This window comes from Neolamprologus multifasciatus, chromosome 8 (genome assembly GCF_963576455.1).
Source record: "Neolamprologus multifasciatus chromosome 8, fNeoMul1.2, whole genome shotgun sequence".
Lineage (NCBI taxonomy): Eukaryota > Metazoa > Chordata > Actinopteri > Cichliformes > Cichlidae > Neolamprologus > Neolamprologus multifasciatus.
Genome location: NC_140446.1, coordinates 13,849,436 through 13,872,887, shown reverse-complemented (window position 1 = coordinate 13,872,887; position 23,452 = coordinate 13,849,436). Strand labels below are relative to the sequence as shown.

General features: G+C 40.1%; 1 protein-coding gene and 1 non-coding gene across 5 annotated transcripts; both read left to right on the top strand.

Moving 5' to 3' along the window:
* Positions 1-2,052: 2,052 nt before the first annotated feature.
* Positions 2,053-23,428, top strand: nrap (nebulin-related anchoring protein). Of its 4 annotated transcripts, XR_014875688.1 has the most exons (44): positions 2,054-2,363; positions 2,746-2,840; positions 3,077-3,164; positions 4,329-4,433; positions 4,749-4,856; positions 4,996-5,103; positions 5,245-5,349; positions 5,469-5,576; positions 5,689-5,796; positions 5,880-5,987; positions 6,673-6,789; positions 8,414-8,518; positions 8,663-8,770; positions 8,950-9,054; positions 9,207-9,305; positions 9,384-9,488; positions 9,625-9,732; positions 9,848-9,955; positions 10,065-10,262; positions 10,387-10,491; positions 10,577-10,675; positions 10,761-10,865; positions 11,710-11,817; positions 11,954-12,111; positions 12,738-12,891; positions 12,985-13,089; positions 16,450-16,548; positions 16,768-16,872; positions 16,982-17,089; positions 17,227-17,340; positions 17,428-17,625; positions 18,119-18,223; positions 18,481-18,579; positions 18,766-18,870; positions 18,960-19,067; positions 19,259-19,570; positions 19,660-19,764; positions 19,985-20,083; positions 20,218-20,322; positions 20,438-20,545; positions 20,682-20,993; positions 21,681-21,836; positions 21,970-23,170; positions 23,293-23,428. XR_014875688.1 is itself a non-coding variant. In XM_085170122.1 (43 exons), exons 1-43 carry the CDS (start codon positions 2,298-2,300, stop codon positions 22,252-22,254), a joined length of 5,409 nt encoding a protein of 1,802 aa, XP_085026248.1. In that variant the 5' UTR covers positions 2,054-2,297; the 3' UTR covers positions 22,255-23,428. The 4 variants fall into 4 exon arrangements, 3 of the variants coding, with proteins under 3 accessions (XP_085026251.1, XP_085026248.1, XP_085026249.1); XM_085170122.1 differs by having other exon boundaries at positions 21,970-23,428; XM_085170125.1 differs by lacking the exon at positions 6,673-6,789 and having other exon boundaries at positions 2,053-2,363; positions 21,970-23,428.
* On the top strand, positions 14,665-14,736 carry trnac-gca (transfer RNA cysteine (anticodon GCA)). Its single transcript has one exon. It is a non-coding gene; the product is annotated as a tRNA-Cys (tRNA).
* Positions 23,429-23,452: the final 24 nt, after the last annotated feature.

Genomic DNA, 23,452 nt, shown 5'->3' with positions numbered 1-23,452 from the left:
AGTAAAAGCAAGATTAATTTATGAAGGTTTAACTATTTTCTCTTCCAAATGGGAAAGGTTTTCGTTGCTCTGGAGCAGAAATACTCGTGACAGCATTTACCTGTAGTATATTGATCAAATTTATATCCACAAACGTAAATTAAGACTCTTTTCTGTGCTGGCCGGTGAAGTCATAATAATACAGCATAAAGCGAATAATCTATGCCAGGTATGTATATTAATTTGTTTAATGTTGCCCTAAATTACAAATGCAGTTTGTTTCTTATATATTTTTTCTGTCTCTTAATTACTGCTTAAAGTTTAAAGAAAATCTTATTCAGTGCCTCGCCGGGTATTGAAAAGCACCTATCAAATATACCAAATTAAAACTGTATGCTAATCCTCTGTTATCTGCATCTGGTGGAGCCTTAGCTGGACCCCTTGCAGTTTTCTTACCGAGGGCACAGATGCGGAGGATGCCTTCATCTACCTGCTCTCCAGTGCTTTTAACACCATTACGACCATTAGTACTGGGGAAATCTGTGCAGGTCGATGCTCCACTCATAGTCATTAGACTACCAGGCAGTTCTGGCTGGGGAGCTGCTGCTTTGACAGTACACTGAGCAGCACAGGGAACTGTTTTATGATCCTTCTTCTTCACCCTCTACATTTTAGACTTAAGACTTTTCTTGGCTCTACCACTGAGCCATGTTCCTCCTCCCTCCCCTGTTATTGTGAGGGGAACTGATGCTGTTGAAAAATACAGATACCTAAGAGCACACATAGACAAGAAACTGGACCGGTCCAAGAGAACAGAGGTTGTCTTTAATAAGGACCAGAGTCTCCTGCATCTATTAAGGAAGCTCAGAACCTTCAATATCAGTCTATGTTTATCACTCTGGTGGCAAGTGTGGTTTTCTATGTGAGCTGGGGCAGCAGAGTGCGAGCAGCTGATGCCAGCAGAATGAACAAACTAAAAGGCTGGTTCAGTTCTGGGAGTGGAGCGTCAGACTCCAGTAGAGGTGTAAGAGCAGGATGCTGAAGAAACTCCTCAGCATCATGGGCAATCTATCCCACCCGACACATGCCTCTCTGATTGGTCACTGCAGCACACACAGCAACAGCCTCATTGGCCCAAAGGATCTCTGAGCACTCCAAGAGATCCATTCTATCTGTGGCTATTACACTAAGACATTTAATTGTTATTTTCTGTATCTTGGTTGCTAGTAATTCAAGCTTATTTAGTTATTTTTAAAATTATTTTTGCAGTTTTTACTCTAACAGAGTATTTCTGTTTCTGCTCCTGTTTCTATTCTTATTGTAATGAAATTGTAAAAGGCACAAGAAGTCTTACTGTATCTTAGACTAAAACAGTTGATCCATTAGAAAATCAAAGAAGCATTTTAAGACATCGCAGATAAAATGTCACATTATAGACTGAAGTTACTAACCTCAAACATCGAACGTCTCTGATCACGCAGAGAAAAGTAATATGTTATAGCTGACTAATTCCCTAATATGAAACTATTTCCTTCAAGTATAAGAATACTCTATAAACAATTAATTTCAAAGCATTCAATATTTACTCCTATTGCATATTTAATCTATCAAAAATCACAAAAAAAAATCCTATGAGGTCAAGGTATGTGACCTATTATCACAGTTAGATTAAAAACCTCAACCTCATGACAGTCTTACAGTGAACCCTGACCCTTTTGAGCTTCAGAGGGGTCTTGATTGCCTCATTTTGTGTCAATAAAGCTGTTTGCTAATGTGTATTTTTTCTCGCATGTCTGTATTAATCCTGTGTCATTGTTCTTTAAATCTTTTGTAAGTCTACAGAAACCTGCCTTAAACAAACAGCCTACACTTTGTGTTTACATGCATGGCTGATGACTTGACTAAGTAAAAGTATTACACAGGGAATCACACTTTTATCTTGTTAGTCATGTGGAGATACTCAAAGTTGAGGTAGCTGTCCAACTGAGGATCATTACACATATAGATTGACATGTGAACTCTCTGTCACTCTGTTTCCCCCTCTCTGCAGACAGACAGCTGGACTCGGCCAGTCTTTGAGCACGGGGCACAGAAGGGGGGTGGTCCATCATGGGACATGGTGTGAAGTAAGAGCCAGTTTCACAGTCCCACAGTCACAGAGCTAAGTTTTCAGCCACCAGAGACGCACTGGGATTCCCAGTTCCTCAACTAAACGGCTGTCTGTCCGTCTGACTGACCCGACTTCATTTTGGCCAATACTTCACGCTAGTTTTATTGGTTTTCCCGAGAGATTTTGAGAAGAAGGGAAAACATTCACCATGCAGTCTTGTGCCAGGTGTGGGTTTGTGGTCTACCCAGCTGAGAAGATCAACTGCATTGACCAGGTAATACATTAAAGCATTTATAAATAAATGCCTTCTTGGGTTAAAGTGAACACTCGAATGTGTCTGTGTTAGCCATAAAACTAATAACAGCTGCACAATGGTTATGGATATAAGATTGTTTTTAATTAAAAGACTGGACAAAAAAGACTTACAGTTTAACAGTGACATTAAAGCTTTAGAGAATCAGTCAATAAGTCCATGTGGAAAAATGTGATGTGATTACTGATGTTATTCTGGGCCTCTTATTAATCAGATATACCAGAAATTACTTGTCCAGCATTTTTTCTCTGCTTAATGAACTAGATTCCAGTCATGTTTCCTCTGAACACGGATTTAAAGATTCATGGTCTGTCTTTCTTTTTCTTTCTTTCATTTTTGGCAGAATTGGCACAAAGCATGTTTTCATTGTGATGTCTGCAAAATGGTACTCACTCCAAATAACTTTGTCAGCCACAAGAAGAGGCCGTACTGCTCTGTGTAAGTAGGAGTCAATACTACTGCAATGCCTATTGATCGTTTGCCTATTGATCACCAGACATGATAAAAATAAATAGAAACATAGTCTTTTTTTTAATGAGTAAAGCACAGAGGAGGCAAATTAACTGCATCTTAGTAAACCACGATTGCACAATAGCCAGGGTCCCATTTTTAACGTTGTGAATTACACCTGGTGTGGCCATGTTGGCAACTATATGTGTATCTCATCCTTTCAGGCACAATCCAAGGAACAACACATTCACAAGCGTCTATGAGACCCCCATCAACATTAATGCAAAGAAGCAAAGTAAGGCCAGCAGTGAGGTAAGAGGACATCATGAGCAAAACCACAGCAGCATCATGCATGCCATACAACATGTTTCAGTCCTCTGACTCACTGGCATTGTTGTTGCTGTCTATGGCACTAGAGGAAAGACAGTTCATGGCTGTGTCTACTCTAAAGATTGTTATTTATACTGAGCACCGAGGTCTAAAAAGGCAGTAAAAATCTTGAGATTTGACCCTGAGCATTTTTATCCATTACTGTTGGATCACAAAGGTCTAATTCCTTCTTTACGAGAGGTGGTCGGTGGTTCTGAGGCCGTGGTGACGGACGTGGTTTGGAATGGAGACTGGCTCAGGTTATTTCTGTTTCCCTGACAGGGGCTAGACACCCCCTCCACGTAGCCCACTTTATGCTTCAACGGGCTAAAATTATATGTCAGGAAAAACAGCTTCACATCCCTTCCTCTCCTCTGCTCACCCACCTGTTTCTGTCTGTCTGAGTCTGTCTGTGTCTCTAAGTTCACGCAAGGCTCTCGTGCTTATATTAGCAGTAGGCTAGCAAGCGCCTCGGCTACTGTTTTAAGCCACTGGAAGGATATGGGAATTAACATTTCGACATTTGATCTGAGGGCTGACCTCGGATCATGAGTGGCCCTCAAACCTTTGTCTAGATTTACCCAACTGAACATTTAAAAAGTATATATCTTGCTTGGGTTGACATGCAGCTTTTGCTTTCTTATTCCTCTTGATTGTACTTTATACCCTTTAGGCGATGATGCTCTAGAGACGTCACTCTGTCCTGTCTCTTTCTCTGACATAGAGCTATTCTAAGATTAGTTTGGGATGGTTTTTACAGCTCTAGGATGATATACAATGTACTCTATTCTGGTTCGTTCTGGGCAGGTCTTGTACCATCTTGACTGGAACATCTTAGTTATTAATACCAGCTCTCTAACATTATCCCTTCATCATTTAGCTTTTCAGCTCAGGTTCTCCTGCAGCACAAGAATAGAGAGATGTTTGGCGCTGTTGAAGTAAAGCAATACCAGTTAGGACTAGCAGTAAAAAAAATATTCTTATTTTTAGGTGATTAGTAGCATCCAACTACCAAAATGGATACTGCAGTCACATGTGCAGCGTCTGCATGTGCAAATGCTCGCTGGCCTTGGCTTAATGCTTGTCATCCATGTGCCATCTTTGTAGCTGAAGTATCGCGAAGATGGCGAACGCTTTATGTCCACCTTCCACTGTGACACGAGATCCATGGAGCTGGAGAAGGCTTGCCTAGCCAATCAGATGGCCAGCCAGGTGAGCTCCTGGGAGAGCAACTGGCCATTGAACCCTTTTAAAGGGAATTTTCAACCCAAATTCTTATCTTTATCAAATAAAAGAGAGAAGAATTAAAAATTATTCTTCAAACTTCCTAATTTCTTCTACTTTAGTATTTTAATTCAGCCAAATCTTTTGTCTGTCATGAGTAAGCACTTGTTTATTCTTTGTATCATTTCACATAAAAGAATTGCATGGCTTATTTAACAAGTTCATAAAAACCTTGCAAGATGGATAATTACCTGGTTTAGGAACATTTGTAATTGACCATGTTTATCTTTTATATATAAACAGGCCTTTCAGTCTCAGTCTGAGTTCTCACAGCAGCAGACCTGGTATTCAGGGATGGTGAGCAACCAGGAGATAGTGACAATGTCCCAGGCACAGAATACCATCAGTGATGTGAGTACACATTTTTTTCTCACTGGTTGTTGTGTTGTTGTATCATGAGTATGTTCTATTTAAATAGTTGATATCAAAAACCTTAAACTTTTTAACAGTGTTGGTCACATGGCTGATTTGTGGCTTCTTTTTTGTGCAGGTCAAATACACAGAAGAATATGAGCAGTCAAAAGCAAAAGGTAGCTTCCCTGCAATGATCACACCTGGCTACCAAACTGCCAAGAAGGCAAATACCTTAGCAAGTAATGTAAGTGGATTTCATTTAGCTTTCTGTACCTCACAGAAAAGATTAAACTTCACTGATTTTCCCTTTCTGTTAAACAATCCATGCAAGTTTATCAAAAATTCAAGAGGCCAAATAAAATTGCTTTGTTGTCTTTCTCTTCAGCTGGAATATAAAAAAGGACATGAGGAAAGAGTTTCCAAATACACAACATTTGTGGACCCCCCTGAGGTGATTCTGGCCAAGAAACAAGGACAAATTGTTAGCGATGTAAGCCCTTCAGACATTGTTGACTTTTTTTTTTTGTAACTAGCTCTTCTCAACTATAAACATATATATTGTTACAATAATATATTTATGGATATGAGGCGTCACCTCTTTTTCATCAGTATGCCTACACAGAAGAATATGAGCAGCAGAGAGGTAAAGGTAGTTTCCCTGCACACCTTACACCTGGATACAAAATGTCAAAGAAGGCCACTGAGCAGGCCAGTGACGTAAGTAGTACAAAACAAAAAACAAAAAAAAACAGCACACACATATGCAAGTAAATACTAATGCATGTTTGTGATTAAATGTTTAAATGCTGTTTTTTTCATGCTGAACCAGATCAAGTATCGTCAGATGTACGAACAGGAGATAAAGGGGAAAGCCAGCGCTGAAGCGGCCGCTGCTGAGATTGTCCATGCCAAAGAAAATGCAGAGAACTTCAGCCACGTATGAAAATTACTGTCACTGTTCCATCAGTTTGTTTTAATTCAAAGTGAACTAAATAAAGCAAAGTGCTCTCCTGTTTCCAGATTGCCTATACTGAAGAATACGAGCAACAGCGAGGCAAAGGCAGTTTCCCCGCCATGATTACGCCTGGTTATCACCTTGCAAAGAAGGCACAGGAAATTGCCAGTGATGTAAGTATCAATCTGACTGTGGACCCAGTGAAATATTTCTAAAAGCTGTAAGTATCTTTGACAAACATGTAATTGGTCCATCTTGGTAAATGGACTGATTTTTATTTAGCCCCTTTTCTACTCTCCCAGCGCACTCAAAACGCTTTATACAACATGCCACATTCACTTTCTTCAGTGCTTTCTCACTAGCATTCACACTCTGATGGATGAATCGGAGAGTAACCTGCGGTTAGTATACTGCCCAACGATATTTGGCATGCAGACCTGAGGAGCCAGGGATCAAATCACAAACCTTCCGATCAGCAGATGACCTGCTTTACCTCCTGAGTCCCAAATATGTTGAGTCTAACATTTAGATGCTTTGTTGTGTAGGTGTTGGAAGGATTGCGTGTTAAAAAGGGAACTTGTATCTGTCATCTAGACATGTGGACTAGTAGTAAATGTTGTCAAAACATTGCAGTGTAGTGTGTAAGAGTTTCAGCTTCATCAATCAAGTGTCCTTGTCAACACCGGGCAGAATAGCAGACGAGGGACAACAATGAGGAGACTTGATGTCATCATTCTCTAAACTATCCGCAGTGGCTGAATTAGACTCTGTTTGTGTGTGTTCCTCAACCTTGCAGGAGCAAAACTGTTTGTCCTTCTCCTCCTACAACACGCTTAGTAATTTTTCATCTCTTTCCAGTTAAAATACAAGAAAGACTTAAACAAGATGAAGGGCACGTCACACTTTCATAGTCTGACCTCTGAGGATAATCTGGCACTGAAGAACGCACGAAAAATCAACAAGATTGTCAGTGAGGTGAGGCCCGTGAGAAGCATACAACCTTCGCTAAATACATTTGTGTGTCTAGATTTATTCAGAGCGTAGGGAAAGAACAACGTGAATATTCAAATAGCTTTTTGTCTAAGCAACAGTCAGTCTCAGGTAAATGTATGTATGTGTGTTTAAGAGTGGGAGATATTGGGTGTACTGTGTCAGCGTCCAGCAGACATGAAGCCTCCCGAATTGCATTTTCAGCATCTCTGAAATGCTTGTGTGGTGAGGTGACAGCTTACCTCCAAGGTCATGGCACATCCTGCCAAACTAAGGTTACCTCACACTGCGCTTTATTTTTAAGAATCTATTCTTAGCCTTAAAAATATGTTAGAAATTAGCTCTTATTCTGAATCTAATTTTCCACCAAAACCACGCAGACACATTATCTCAGTTTTGTTTTTGTTTTTTTGTTTTTTGCTTCAAATAATGTTTATGATATAATGACAGACTGTAAATAAAGAACATAGCATGGTTGGTGGGTTACATTTTAAACCCTGGAGTGTAGTCGTTTTGGCTTTTTAATCCAAAAGTAGAAATATTTGGATGAGAAGTTATCAGCTAACACTAGTGCTGCTCTATACTGCGAATTGTAAAGTATTTTAAGTAAATACAGGGCAAGTATTTCAGATACCAATGCCCACACTGATACTTTTAACCTATAAAGGCAGCTTGTGTAGCAAAGAGCAGCATGTCATGATTTTTAAAAATGAATCATCATCATCATCATCATCACATTTAATAAACACTAAATCACTTTCAGTTTTAGTTTACACAATAAAACACACTTTTCAGCTTTTTATTGCTTATGGAAACTATTTTTTGGAGACCTGGAATGTAAATGTGCCTGTCTCTAAAGCACTTTGTGTCAGTTTCTGTTGTGCTATAGATTTGACAGTGAACACACGATGACTGAGGTATATTTTTGCATTAAAAAACAAATATTTAACCCAATTCAGTGGACTACATACTCAAGTAAGAAGATAGAAACAAAATATCGATAATATAACACTACTGTCGATCCAAAACCAATACCAGCGTTGGATTAATCTGCCCACCACAAGCTAACACTAGCAAACTTGATTAGCATGGTGCATCAATAGACTTTATATTAGTACTAAATGTGATACTGGTATTTCACACACCACACTGGAGCACAAAGCATTAGATTCCTCAGATAATTTTATGAAAATAAACAGCATCCAGAGGTTGAGATCAGTGACTTTATTTGTATTTGAGCATAAAGCTAGCAGAAAAGACGGCCCCAATAACAGCCATGATCACATAACTTCAAGCACCAGTGTTTAAAGGTGAGGTTTCCCCTGTGTGATATTTTCATGATAAAGAGACTGACATGTTAAATAGGGAAATGGTTTTAATGTTAAGCTCAGCAAAGCATGTTTAAGATTAAAGGATGGTCTCAGAGACTCTTGAGTGATGATGGAGTGTCAGTGACGGTGACTGATTAGTGGGAGGAACTTTACTGTATATTTAGCCATGTAGGCACCAATGTGCCACAAAGGATCAGCTCTCACTGTGGAAAACAGAAAAAGAGGTTGCAGTGAAAAATGTTACAGCTTGGCTGCTTTATTCTTACGTTTGCTAACAGGTGGAGTATAAAAAAGACTTGGAGAACAGCAAAGGACACAGCATCAATTTCTGTGAGACGCCACAGTTTCAAAATGCAGCCAAGGTTGCCAAGTTCACCAGTGATGTAAGTTTAATCGCAAACAGTGTCAAATATATATAATTTGATAATTTTGTAGATTTTTTGACACCCTACAAACAACGTATTTATATATTAATACCTGACATCAGCACATGAAAATGTTTCTTTTTTAAAAAATATTTTCTATAGAACAAATATAAAGAGAAATACACTACTGGTATGAAAGGCCACTATGAAGACTCGGGTATTGATAAGAAGACCATGCATGCCATGAAAGCGAGGAAGCTGGCAAGTGATGTAAGTCTTATTTTGAATCAAATCAGTGTATTAGATCTGCTTGGTTGGATTTGATTTCATATTACACGGATAAAAAGAAACTATTTTATATGTTTAATTTGTAAATAGAAAATGATAAACTGTCAACTGTCTGTGCGAGTGATTTTATTGATGTGGTGGTTTTGTCCTGCATATCTCAGATTACTTATAAACAAGGCTGTGAGCAGGAGCAGGCTGAATACAACTACCCGGCCAATCTTACACCAGGTTACCAAAGCCAAAGAAAACTGGATCCACTGAAAGAGGTACAGCCTCCAACAATATAATTAAGACAAAGGGACATTTTAACGCTAAAAGTTTTTTTTAAAAGCACTTAAAATCAGAAAAATTATTAAAATGTAAAGTCAGTTCTCAGATAGCAAACTTCATCCCAGCGCTGTTGTCATTGTGGTTGCAGAAGAACTACAGGCAGCACATTGACCAGGTGAAGTACAAGTCGGTGACAGACACACCTGACATTGTTTTGGCCAAGAAAAATGCTCAGCTTGTCAGCAATGTAAGTAAACAGTATAACACCAGGCATAACACTTAAGTTTCTTAGTTTTTCTAACCATGTAATTCATGTGGCCTCTAGTTAAATTACAAAGCCGGGTATGAGAAGACAAAGCATCAGTACACACTATCCCAAGACCTGCCCCAAATCCAAAAAGCCAAAGCCAATGCTGCTTTGTGTAGCGATGTAAGTTTACTCTTCTCACACTTGCATCAATAGCTTACCTTCACGCGTCATGCAAGCACCCAGAATTCAATACCAATCCACATGATCTATCTTATTATTGCCATTATGATGCCATAACCCATTTCTGTTTGTTCAGATTAAATATAAAGAGGAGTGGGAGAAGACAAAGTCTAAAGCTTGTGAAATTGGTGTGGACGATCTGAGCGTCAAAGCAGCCAAGGCCTCCCGAGACCTTGCAAGTAACGTAAGTAAACTCACGCTTATCTTTGCTGCAAAGACATCTAAGCAAAAATCCAAGTGGCTTTAATCAGAAGTAAAAGCTGGCAAATGAAATCAAGTCAGACGGGCATGTGTTTCAGATTAAATACAAAGAGAGTTACATGAAGAACAAGGAGAAGGCTGTGGGGGTCAACGTGAGCGACTCCAAGACTCTGCACTCTCTGCAAGTGGCTAAGATGAGCAGTGATGTAAGTAGAAATTGCTTGATCTGCAATGTAATAGTGTAGACTTGTGTGACTCACACAAGCCCAGAGTATAACCTCAGAGGTTACCTATTGCTTTTTGTTACAACTTCAGATTGAATACAAGAAGGGCTCTAAAGAGAGCCAGGCCCAGTACAGCCTTCCTCTGGACATGATCAACCTAAGCCATGCCAAGAAGGCCCAGGCACTCGCCAGTGACCTGGAATATCGCACAAAGCTCCACGACTACACAGTCATGGCAGATGACATCAAGGTCCAGCAGGCCAAAAAGGCTTATGCCCTCCAAAGTGAGGTGAGAGATCCATCTGAGGGCGATATTTTGGTTAAGGGGTCTCTTTTAAATGCAGAAACATGAAGAAAAAGGCAAAGAGAAGTCTTTTGGAGAAGTCTTTCTTGACATTTGTTCCTCTCTGCAGAACCAGTATCGTTCAGATTTGAACTGGATGAAAGGAGTGGGCTGGGAGACTGAAGGATGTCTCAACATCACTCAGGCAAAGAAAGCTGGAGAGCTGCTTAGTGATGTGAGTGGAAATGTGCTTGTGTTTATATTTAAGTTTGTTGCTGTTTTCTTTCAAGCACACCGTTTTATTTGCTTTTTTCTCTCAGACCAAATACCGTCAGAAGGCAGACAGCATCAGGTTCACCCAGGTGGCTGATGATCTCTCCATCAAGCACGCAAAGAAAAGCCAGGAACTGCAGAGCGACGTAAGTCTCCACTTTAGAGCCAGAATGAGATGCCATTCATTCTAGTGCATTCTTGCAGTATATACTAATCTATGTGACTTTTCAGTTGGCCTACAAAGCAAACACAGAGCAGATGCTGCACCAGTACACCATCACAAAGGACGAACCTCTTTTCAGACAAGCAAAGGCTAACGCAGACCTTCTCAGTGCAGTAAGTTCATTTATATTAAAAAAAATTGATGTAGAAAACAATTATTCACATTTTTAAACTATATCTGTTATCTGCTACATTATACAAGCTCCTCAAGAATGTTCAGTTGACTGCCGTGTGTCTTACACTTGAACTGGTATAAGTTCATGCATACAATCATTTGACAAATTATGTTTTAAAGGGACTTTTTGTGGAAAACCAAGTACGTCCTTTGTTCTTCCATAGAAATTAAAAAGGTAAAAAACTAGCAACCAGGATCTGCAGAAAACGATTACTTCAAGTTATTGCTGCTGAAGATGATTCCACAAGTTAATGAATCATAGGGTATCATCACAAAACTGCATATATCAACCAAACATATATATATATATATATATATAAAATGTCACAAACAAACTGTATTTTATCTTCTTAAAAACACCAAGGAAGTTTGATTCTGTGACCTGATTCGACATAGTGTTGTTCTCAGAAAGCGGAATCTATTTAAGCCAATTTCTTATATTCAGCTGAACTTATTTAGTGTTTCCATATGGCACAAAATCAAGCTGGTTAGCCAATTATTCAGTCCAATAATTTAAAATTATCAAAATTAGATTTGCTTTTAAAAATCCACATGACGTGATATAATGCACTTTAAGTCTTTTGAAGTAGCAGCTCACGCACCGTTCAACGTGAAATTGTCTTTCACGCTTAATTTGTCTCACAAATTGTCTCTAGTCTGTCTCACGCAGCCCTCACAGTTTTCTGTGTTTCCACCTGAAGGTGAAAGCAATTTAACGAGTTTCTCAATATGTGCGTGTGAGGTGCCGATATGATTTTTTTCCTCGTGCATTTGTCTTTGCAGAAAGTGTACAAGAGCAACTGGGAGAAGCAGAGGGAAAAGGGCTTTGAGCTCCGTTTGGACTCCCTATCTATACTCACAGCAAGAGCCAAGAGAGACCTGGCTAGTGATGTGAGTTTCTATTCTCTTTTACTCTGGAATTTGCAATAACCTTAGGTTAGGTTGAGTTGCAGCATTTTTAAATCATTGGATTCTTTAAGAAGTAGCATTTAGCATCTTGAACCATTTATTTCTTGTCTTTTTGCAGGTGAAATACAAAGAGACGTATGAGAAAAACAAAGGCAAGATGATTGGCATTAAAGCGGTCAGTGAGGATTCTCAGATGGCTCACTCCTCTCTGGCCACCAAACTACAGAGTGATCGCCACTACAAAAAGAACTACGAGGACACTAAGACCAAATACAGGTGAGGCCCAGCTTAGTTCTTCACACCCAGATGCATCTGGTACTAGAGATAAAGTAAAGGGAGTCATTTATAGTTGGGTATAGTTTCTTAAATCTGTATCGCATGGTCTTCTTTAATTAATTGGTAATAAGTGAAGCAATTCATTTTGCATTCATTTTGCATTTTCTGAGTTAGCGAGGTCATTTAGCCCTAATATTCTTATCCTTATACCTCAGAGGGTAATGATGCATGTGTTATAACATTTCAGTAACTCTAAAAATGAGATAAAGAGCTTATATCAGTTATCAGATATCAGTTGAAGAGGAAAACTACTGACAGAAGCTTTTAGATTATTACAAACATTATTAGCAGATTCCTTAGCAATATCCTGCTTTCTTTTCATGCCAGCAGCAATTTAGAAAGTTTTACAGAACATCTAATTTCAATAGGTCAAGCAAGCTCTGATAAAGACTGCATGAGCCATCACCCCAGATAAAGTCAAAGTAAAATGAAGTGTATTATCCTTCTTTTTAAGTAGACCCCAATCAGCAAAGAGCACCGATTCAATATAACTCAACAATAACTGACCTTTAATTTTCTGCAGTTTTGGAACAAAGCTCCTCATTGAAACTAATCTTCATTTCCAGTGTTTCCCTGGATATGCTGAACATCAGCCATGCCAAGAAGGCTCAAGACCTGGCAACCGAGACCAATTATAGGACTATACTCCATGAATACACTACTCTGCCAACTGACATTAATGTTGCCTGGGCGAAGAAGGCTTATGGACTACAAAGCGATGTAAATCTTACTTTTAGGCACTGGAATGACCAATCATTTCATGCAAAAGTGCTGCAGAATTTGATACTGATATGTGCGCATGTCTGTTTTCAGAAACAGTACAGGTCAGATTTGAACTGGATGAAGGGCGTTGGCTGGGAGGCCTCGAAATCTCTAGATGTCCTGCAAGCAAAGAAAGCTGGGGAGCTGGTCAGCGAGGTAATGTTTAATACTATGACTCACAAGGCATTGCTCCGAGTAGCTATAAAACAATCACTGTTAAATGTTATTAATATTTCCCCCTTTTTTTGTAAAAATGAGGCAAAAGTATTCTTTTTTAGATCAGTCTCAATCTTCTTAGTGTTCAGTTTGGTTAGAGAGTTATATCACAGAAACTTCCAAGGTTTAAAATCATATCTGTTTAAATATTTTTCAATTCAAGTTAAAGTTCATACTTTAAAATCTGAGGAAATCTGATTTTACATGGTAAAAAACATAAAACTATAAAGCTCATCCAACATATCCAGGCATTCTTTAAACTATGAGAAAACCTGTTCCTTCAGGCCTATGGGCTAAATTTCCATTCAGAAGCCCAAACCTATCAGGCTTCTGCTCTGTGGAACCAGTTCTCACTTTGAGTACAGGAGACATATAATTTGACATTATGTAATTTAGCATCTCTTGTTGCCTTAACTGATAAGTTCATGTGGATTTCATCTTAATTTGATAGCTACAGGGGTGGATTTTTAATTCGATTCAGGGCGTATAGCTCCCTGCTTCTGCTTCCTATAATTTCCAGATGCATAATGGGTGTTCTAATCTAATGAACCAGGTCTTATGTTGAAGTCAGGAGAGAGGTCTCTGGTTCGAGTCCGTATGCCCCCTACTTAGCAAGCGTTCTTGACTGTCATGCATCTTACCATTTTCAGACACAAGCTGAGTCAAAGCCTTTGCTATCAGGGTTCTTCGAGAGCATTTAACCCCAGATCAAGAGGTCTTGGGTTCAAGTCGGGATGCCCCCTACTTAGCAAACGCTCTTTGCATGCTTGATTTTGCATTCAGATAAATCTAAATCTTTAATATTTCCCTTTTGTCCATTTCTAACGTTTAATTTCATGAAAGCTTTCTCAGGTTCATTGGTCAGGGGTGATGGTGGTATAGCTCAGTGGCAAAGCATTTGACTGCAGAACAAAAGGTATCTGGTTCAAGTCTGGATTTCCCCCTACTTAGCAAACGTTCTTGAACCTAGAGCATCTTAGCGTTTTCAGACACAATCCGTGTCAAAGCCAGTCAGGGTTCTTCTAGAGTATTAGGGGAAATGGGTGTATACCTCAGTGGCAGAGCATTTGTTTGCACATCAAGAGGTCTCTGGTTCAAGCCCAGATGCCCCCTATTTAGCAAGAGTTCTTGACAATCATGCATGTTAGCTTTTTCAGACACAATCCGAGTCAAAGCCTTTGCTATCAGGGTTCTTCGAGAGCATTTGACCCCAGATCAAGAGGTCTCTGGTTCAAGTCCGGATACCCCCTACTTAGCAAGCGTTCATGACTGTCATGCATCTTAGCATTTCCAGACACAATCCGAGTCAAAACCTTAGCTATCAGGGCTCTTTCCAGGCCTGACTTTGAATTCAGTAAAACGCTGTTCCTTAATTTTTCACCTTTGTTCATTTCTAAACTATATTTTCATACAAATGTTGTCCTATCCTTTGACTCTCCTTGTTCTTAGTGTTTCCTGACACAATTCAATTCAAAGTCTTAGCTATCAGGGTTCTTTTAGAGTATTAGGAGGAGTGGGGGTATAGCTCAGTGGCAGAGCATTTGACTGCAGATCAAGAGGTCTCTGGTTCAACTCCGGATGCCCCCCTACTTTGCAAGCGTTCTTGCCCCTTGTCAAGAGGCCTTTATCATCCTTGACTCGCGTGCATCTTAGCATTTTCAGACACCATCCGAGTCAAAGCCTTAGCTATCAGGGTTCTTCTAGAGCATTTGACCCCAGATCAAGAGGTCTTGGCTTCAAGTCAGGATGCCCCCTACTTAGCAAACTCACTTTGCATTCCGAAAAATCTAAATGTTTAATATTTCCCTTTTGTCAATTTCTAACGTATAATTTCATACAAATTTTGTCAAATTCTTTGTCCAGTGGGAATTGGGGTATAGCTCAGTGGCAGAGCATTTGCCTGCAGATCAAGAGGTCTCTGGTTCAAGTCCGGATGCCCCCTGCTTAGCAAACACTCTTGATAAATCCTTCTGGCCATTTTCTTGTACCTACATGGAATCTACATGCACTATTCTTAATCTCATCATGAGCAACCACTTATTTGTCATTCCACTCATGTTACCACCATTAGTCTATTTATGAAATAGAACAGATCTTGGAGCTCGTCCTGAGCAAGCATTTTTCTGTATACTGTTTGTGAACATGTGGTTATGTATCTATCTAACAAAGTCTCTTTTGTTTTTCCATCTTTTTGATTTTTATAGATAGTTTATTTTTTAGGATCCATCCCATATAGCAGAAAAGTCTGGCCTGGATCTGGTGTCAAGCCGGCACAGCTGGCTGACTTCTGGCATGGCAAGTGATATGTCATCCAGATATGTGGCAGGCCTGGTGTAGATGGCACTGTTTATGCGATGGCATGCCACATCTGGCCCTATTATGTTTTGGTTTATGTGGCCCAGGCTCATACAAAACAGGTCTGGCCCGGATCCGGCATCAAGCTGGCACTTCTGACTGACTGATGTCATGGCGGGGTGTATGTCAACCAGATGTGGGCCAGGTCTGGCAATGATGGCACTATTCATGTTCCCATTTTCCTATTTTAGTTAGAAGACCAAAATGCCATGTTGCGATACTATACTGCTATGGTAGCCAACGTTTCAATTGCAGGTTTGACAGGTTTGTGATGTGCACTTTATCCTAAACCTAGTGAGGGTTTAGTCATGTTTACCACTGGGTGGCTGAAGCTCAGGAGGTAGAGCAGGTCACCTACTGATCAGAGGGTAAGTGATTCGATCCCTGCCTCCTGTCTCCTGTCCAGTCTGCATGTCAAGAGTTAGAATATAGTTAGGAAGCACCCATTTTAGGCAAAGTGTGTGATTGGGTGAATGTGGTATGTTGTACAGAGCACTTTGAGTAATCCGGATGACTAGAAAGGCATTATATAAGAATCAGTCCATTCACTGTCTGAACAGAGTTTTGTCTTGCTAGTTTTCCACTATTATGTTCCAGTACATGTTGTTATTACATGGCTTGATTAAGGTACACATTAGGCTGACATCTGGGGCCAGAGCTCAAAATGTTCTGGGCCAGCACAGGGCCAGCAGTGTATCTGCAACTGGCCCATGTGTGAGCCACCTCTGGCAAATCAGATCAGGGCGTCATTCTTTTCGGTATGTGGGCCATGTGTAAGCACATTGTGTGGGCCAGATCCGGGCCATACCAATTTTGCTATGTGGGATATTTATGATATAGTGTGTGCCCTCTAGTGGTCCCAACACGTATATGCATTGAGTTTTTTATGGTTGCCTCCCATTGTTACAGCCTAGTGTTCATCACTGGGGTATTTTTCTTCTCCAGAAAAAGTATCGTCAGGATGTGAGCAGTCTGAAGTTCACCAGTGTTGAAGACACTCCAGAGATGATCCAGGCCAAACTAAGCAACAAACTTGCGATTGATGTAAGTTCAGCTGACATTTGTAGCCTCAGCCATATGTTATTATTGCGTGATATAGCATACAACAAACGTGTTGTTACCTAGCTTGTTGAGTTTTTTTGGCCCACTTGACATATGCCACAAAAACCACTGTAGCACCTAGAAGTTCACCGGATTGAGTTATTTTAAGGCTTGTTTCATTGCGGTAAACTGATCTTTAGTGCTGTTCTTTCTTCTTTACAGAGGTTGTACAGGGAGAAGGGTGAAAACATGAAGCACAACTACACACTGAGCGGAGAGTTACCCGAGTTGGTGCAAGCCAAGCTGAATGCCATGAATATCAGTGAGGTAAAACCATACATAGGCACATTTAATCAGTCAAAAAGTTCTTCTCTGCGGCAGGTTTTATATAATGTTTTCGCTGTGAAACTGAGTTTGTCCATCCGACACATTTCAGACGCAATACAAGGAATCTTGGAAGAAGATATGTGATGGCAGTTACAAGCTGCGTCTGGATGCCATTCCTTTCCAGTCTGCCAAAGCATCTGCAGAGATCCTCAGTGATGTGAGAGTCCATTTCATCATATGAAACCACATTATTACTATTTTTTAGCAGAAAGTTGAACCCAAACTGCTCTTGTCAACACAGATTTTCAAATATCTCTCCTCACTAAGCTTTGTGTGTTTTGTGTGTCATTTCAGCAAAAGTACAGAGAAGAATTTCAGAAGACCAAAGGGAAGATGATCGGCCTGAAGGGACTGCAGGATGACTTGAACATTGCTCACTCAGTCTATGCCAGCAAGCTACAGAGTGATGTGAGTACTTAGTTTCTGCAGTTTAGCTGATAGAAATCATATTTTAATGATTATACAATATTCTCGTAATCACATTTCCCCGTCTAGATCAAGTATAAGAAGGACTCTGCAAAGGAACTCTCAAAGTTCCACCTACCCATGGACATGCTGGAGGTTGCACATGCTAAAAAGGCACAGTCATTAGTCAGTGACCAGGACTACCGGCTGTCCCTGCATCAATACACCGCGCTGCCGGATGACTTGAAGCTGCTAGCTGCCAAGAAAGCATACACCCTGCAGAGTGAGGTGAGAGTGACGGCAGACAGCTGCACGCAGCATCTTTTATTTATAGATTTAACAACGCTCTTCCGTCACAACTGAGCTTGCTGTGAAAAAGAGCACAAAGGCAACATTATTTGTACTTTACAATTTTAAACCATTAAATCAATGAAGACATGAAATGCTGTATTTGTATATCAAAAAAACCCTTTGCAGTGGTTGTTTCTATATAATGAGATTTGTTTTTACATTCAGAGATGTGATCAAGATTTTCAGTTTTTAGTGCCAGTTGTTGAGGCCAAGCTATTTTAAAGAAACAGCTAGTATCTGATACTTAAAGTGTGTTTGAGGCTGGTTGCAAGGCTGGTTTATTTATTTCTGTAACAGATAGCACACGTCTACCAGGCAAATTGATTATTAAAGGCTGAAACTTGTACTAGATATTAACTGACAGTAATAAAATGGAATCAGGTTTGCTTCTGTAATATTCCTATTTTATTCTTTTTTGTCCACCCTACAGAAATTGTATCGCTCTGACCTGAACTACCTGCGTGGCACAGCCTGGATCGCCACTGGTGCTCTGCAGATTGAAGGATCCAAGAAGGCCACAGACCTCATTAGTGAAGTGAGATATCCCCTATGCTTTTTCATTGACTTTCTGCCCTTTTTAGTGCTTTCAGTGCATGTTAGGCTGCCTATATTCACCGTATCTTGATGCATGATCAAGGGAAATCGTATAGTTGATTCTGGATCTGACATTTTCAGTGGTAGAAATGTTTCACTATAGTTTTTCTGGGTTTAAATTTTGATTTTGTTGGTGGGAATTCAAAACATTGACTTGATTTACACCAAAAACTAACTGTTTAATTCTCTCTGCAACAGAAAAAGTACCGCCAGCAGCCATACAACTTCAAGCACACCTCTGTTGCTGACTCTCCAGATATTATCCATGCCAAACACAGTTCACAGATCGCAAATGAAGTAAGACAATGACGTTACTGTTTTAGTTTCTCCTTTTCTTGTAGATGTACTCTACAGGTCTTTTTTTGCTTGCTTAAGCCGCAATGTTCCTTTTTAAGATTACTAGAAATAACCAGGCATGTTACTTTGCTGGAAATATTTGATGATTTGAATGATAATAAACTGGGTTTTATCTCTCTGTCCCAGCGTTTGTATAAGGAGAAAGGGGTGAATGACCAACACAGCTACACTATTACATCTGAGAGGCCAGAGATTACACAAGCAAAGATCAATGCAGCCAACTTTAGTGAGGTACTTAACAGCATACAGTGATCATAAGCATGTTCTTTTCAAATGTTATATGTATATACAATATAGATAACTTTATTTTTTCTTTGCAGATAAAGTACAGAGAGTCCTGGCACACTCTGAGGGCTCAGGGATACAAACTCACCATGCAGGACATCCCCTTCCAGGCTGCCAAGAGCTCCACGGGCATCGCCAGTGATGTAAGATCACATTTGTTGAACAGCACAGCAAAACCCAAGTATTTAAAGAGTTAAATCAACCATGATTAAGTTTTTAAAAAATGCTCACTCTAAGCTCTGGTAAAGTAGGAATCGTATGCAGGGTTTTGTATCCTTTTGATTAAAATTTGCAGATAAGTTCCAGTTGATTAATCGAACTTGTGTCTCCGCAGTACAAGTACAAACACAACCACCTGCTGGAAAAGGGGAAGCACATTGGGGTCAAGTGCATCATGGACGACCCACATATGCTGCACTGCCTGCAGGCCGGCCGATTGGCCAGCGACCAGGAGTACCGCAAGGATGCACTGACAACCAGCGGGCAGTACCACCTCACGCCAGACATGATTAATCTGGTGGCGGCTAAGAATGCGCAGGCACTAGCCAGCGACCAGGACTACAGGACGAGGCTGCACGAGTACACGGTGCTCCCTGACGACATGAAGGTCAAATGGGCCAAAAAGGCTTATGAACTGCAGAGTGAGGTGAGAGCTGAGAGTGAAGAAGAGATCAAATTACAAATAGGAAGTGCAGATGTCCTGACTCATCTATTGCTCTATTACTTTATGTTTAGAAACTCTACAAGTCAGACCTCAATTTCATAAAAGGGGTAGCCTGGGATGGAGTGGGTGCGCCTCAGCTGGAGTCTGCCAAAAAGGCTGGAGAACTTATAAGTGATGTGAGTAATGCACCGAAACCTGTTAATTTACAATATTGCTGCAGTTTACTGTCAAATTAAAGTAATATATACATCATGTTTATGGTTTTAATTAAACTCCTGTAAGGTTATGAGCTCCAGCTCTGACTGCATATGAAGCTGAATTTGGCATTTATGCAGTATTGCTTTAAAAGCTTTCGCCATCTGTGTCTAAATGTGTGTGTGGTCTTCCTTCTTGCAGAAGAGGTATCGCCAGCTGCCAGACAGCCTGAAGTTTACCTCAGTGCCTGACTCTCCTGATATAGTCCACGCTAAGACTAGCTATCAGCAGTGCAGTGAGGTAGGAAGAAGATGGAAATGTTTATAAGAGAGAAATGATTCAAAAACCTGATTCCGCTCTAAGTCTTTTGCTGTCTTAGCTGCTGGCGGTGATATTGCTACCTTGTTCATGCCTGTGCCTCTCATCCACTACAGAGGCTGTACAAATCTGGAAAGAATGACGACATGCATAAATACACCTTGCATCCAGATGATCCAGACTTCATCAGAGCAAAGATGAATGCCCAGCAGATTAGTGATGTAAGGCACATTTATCAGCTAAATACTTGCAAAAAATATTTTTTAAAATCCTTTAAAAAAAGATGATAATATCTCTACATAACATTTTAATCTTGAGCATTATTTTTCCGTGAAGAAAGTTTACAAGGCGTCTGGGGAGCAAGTGAAGACATCGGGCTATGACCTGAGGCTGGACGCTATTCCCTTCCAAACTGCCAAGGCTTCCAGAGAAATCGCTAGTGATGTGAGTTATAGGCCTTGCTGCATTGAAATACATTTTTGAGGCTATTATTCCAGGTCAAACATTTTTATACTATACAGTAACAGTATTAAACAAAGGCATTTAAAGGAAGCTGACCCTGTATTTCTCCCTGCAACAGTTCCACTACAAGGAGGCTTACCTGAAGGAGAAGGGCCACCAGGTAGGCCTGCGCTGTGTGGAGGATGACCCTAAGATGTTGCACTCTCTGGCAGCAAGCAAACTCCAAAGCAACTTAGAATACAAACGTCAGTCCAAGGAGGAACGTGCCCACTACAACATCCGCCCAGATCAGCCCGAGTTCCTGCACGCCAAAAAGAGCCAAGCTCAGGCTAGTGACCTCACCTATCGACACAAGCTCCACGACTACACCTGTGACCCCGAACAGCTCAATGTCAAGCATGCAAAGCAGGCCTACAAACTGCAGAGTGATGTAAGTTGTGATGCTCGTGCAACTGATCTGGATCTGAAAATATAATTACTGTCATTTATTGATGTGTCATTTATTTATTGATTGATATGTATTTAGGGAAGAAGCACTGTTAGGTGCTCAAAAAGCAAATATCTTGTGCAACAGTGGGACCTATGGCATGAGCCAAATTCAGTGTTTACTTTTAGTCACACGATGATCCTGAAAAAACAAGCATATTTACTTTTAACACGGAAAATTGCCCCGTGGATTAACTTTGGGGTCATTTTGTGGTTGCTGGCTCTCATTATTTAACTGGTCTGTGTATTGGTTTAATAATGAGCCACAATTCTGTGAATTCTTTTACCCTCTTTGAGTTTATTGTTTTGGTTTTCCAGTTTACAGATCCCATGTTTTTGGACCTTTTGAATCATTATTGCAGTTTTAAGCCACAAAGTATAAATGCTCAGTCAGAGCAACTTATTTTTGGCTTGCTTTGTTGCCTTAATCAGAATCATAATTCATGTTTTTCTAATTAAAAAACTAACTGACTATAAGCCCAGGCTTAACCAAAATCTTCCAAAGATTGTATGAAATGTATTGATAACATTAACCCCAAGTTATTTAAGAATGCTATGTATTAAATTTGGGCCACTTGCTTATTTGTAGTAGAAATATACCACTGTCATTTCTTTTCTTTTTTTATTCAAGGTGAACTACAAGTCGGACCTGAACTGGATCAGAGGAGTGGGCTGGACCCCTCCTGGTTCTCATAAAGCAGAGCTTGCACGCCGGGCTGCAGAGTTGGGGCTGGCTGATGGAGTTAGCGCTGATGAGGCTATTGCGAAGTATCAGCAACACATGATGGTAAGTTCATCATGGAATGGTGACACTAGTGATTAGTACAGTGTCTTTAAAAAATATATATATATATATATATAATAAGGAAGTCCTTAGACAGCAAAGGGTCTTGAAAAATTCCTCTCTGTCTTCCTTTCAGCTGCATTATCAGCAGATGATGGAGGAGCAGCAACAACAGCAACAGCAAGCTTCTGAGCAGGTGGAGACCAGCGAGGAGATCCAGCAAGGTGTCAACATGGATGCGATGGAAGTTCTTCATGTCAAGAGGAAGAAGACCATCCAGACCGTGCAGAAAAAGTCCAGCACCACCACAACTTCATTCAGATCCATGGAGAAGAAGTCCAGCACCACCTCATCTTCATCTTCAGCCACCCTCCAGAACACAACCAAGTCCAGTAAAGTTGCTGCCATAGAAGAAGCGTAGAGCAAAGGAGACATTTGGAGACAGAGATGGTCACTTTTAGAAAGTGTGCCTATATTTTACTGAGTTATTTTACTACTTTGATGAAGCGATAATTGTGACTTTGCAGTTACATGAGAAGCCACAATATTATCAGAGCTGCTATAGATGTAATAACAAACTGCAGCAGAGTTCATATGATTAAGAGTGAGATTAAGCATGTTGAACCAGGACAGCACTAGTGATGTTTGTAGGAAGGATTGTTGGTATTTGTGTGAGTGCTAAGGTGTAAATTTCAATTGAAGAGCCATTTTTAGCAAATTCAAGCAAAACGACAGGATTAACAAAGCTGAATTAAAGTTATTGCAGGTTGAAGGTCAAACTGAATGGAATGCTGAAGGAAAGTTTTTGCTTTCATATACTGAGTGTATTTGGAAGAAATATGGGCTGGACCAGATTGTTATATGGCCACTGATGCAGAGTGCAAAGGATTTCAAACTCATTTTTTTACACTTTGCTTGGTCCTTTTTAAAAAAATCTGATAAATACTGTATGCTGAAAGTTCAAATGATGAAAGCACAAAACCTTGTTGCAGTCTTGCAAAACAGGTTCGATCATTTTATGCACTTAAGTATAAGCCTACTGAAGTGATGGGATGTACTTTTGTCTGGCAGGTTCAGCTTTGTGAGTTTGTGTCTCTTTTAACTCAAAGCTGGGCTCGGAGTAAATTCTTGGTTTTATCAATGATTAATAAACTGTTTTTGTTGGGTTGTTTTCCCAGTCAAGCTAAGCTATTGTCCCTTTTTATTCCCAGAATACAAATGACAGCTAAAGTACAGAAAAAAACACAGCAAAGTAAGGTGAATCACATGACTGATGTTGAGGTGATCTTGCTCCTGATCTAGCTGTATGTATGGACGCTGGTGTAGACACCAGGCTTGTTCTTCTGACCACAGCTCACCACTAGAGTGACATAGTGCATGCTGTTTGTGATTACTTTCACACAACCCCCCAAAAATATATGCTCACACGCACCAATGGGCCTCCAGAATCAGCCTACAGTGTCAGACAGACCAAGATGTTTTATGTAAAGGATCACTGACATTTTTGATGCATCGTATGATGTAAAAGCAATCTGCAAGAATTTTGGATTACTTTGATATAGAACAAACAAAATAAAATACAAGTTGCCTTTAAATTAAGTCTCTGACTTTCTTAACTG

Excerpts from the sequence above, each read along its gene's own strand:
- nrap (XM_085170122.1), top strand. The coding sequence starts at position 2,298 with ATGCAGTCTTGTGCCAGGTGTGGGTTTGTGGTCTACCCAGCTGAGAAG. Across the intron at positions 2,364-2,745 it reads AGATCAACTGCATTGACCAG|AATTGGCACAAAGCATGTTT; the intron begins GTAATACATTAA and ends CATTTTTGGCAG. Across the intron at positions 9,956-10,064 it reads TGGCTAAGATGAGCAGTGAT|ATTGAATACAAGAAGGGCTC; the intron begins GTAAGTAGAAAT and ends TTACAACTTCAG.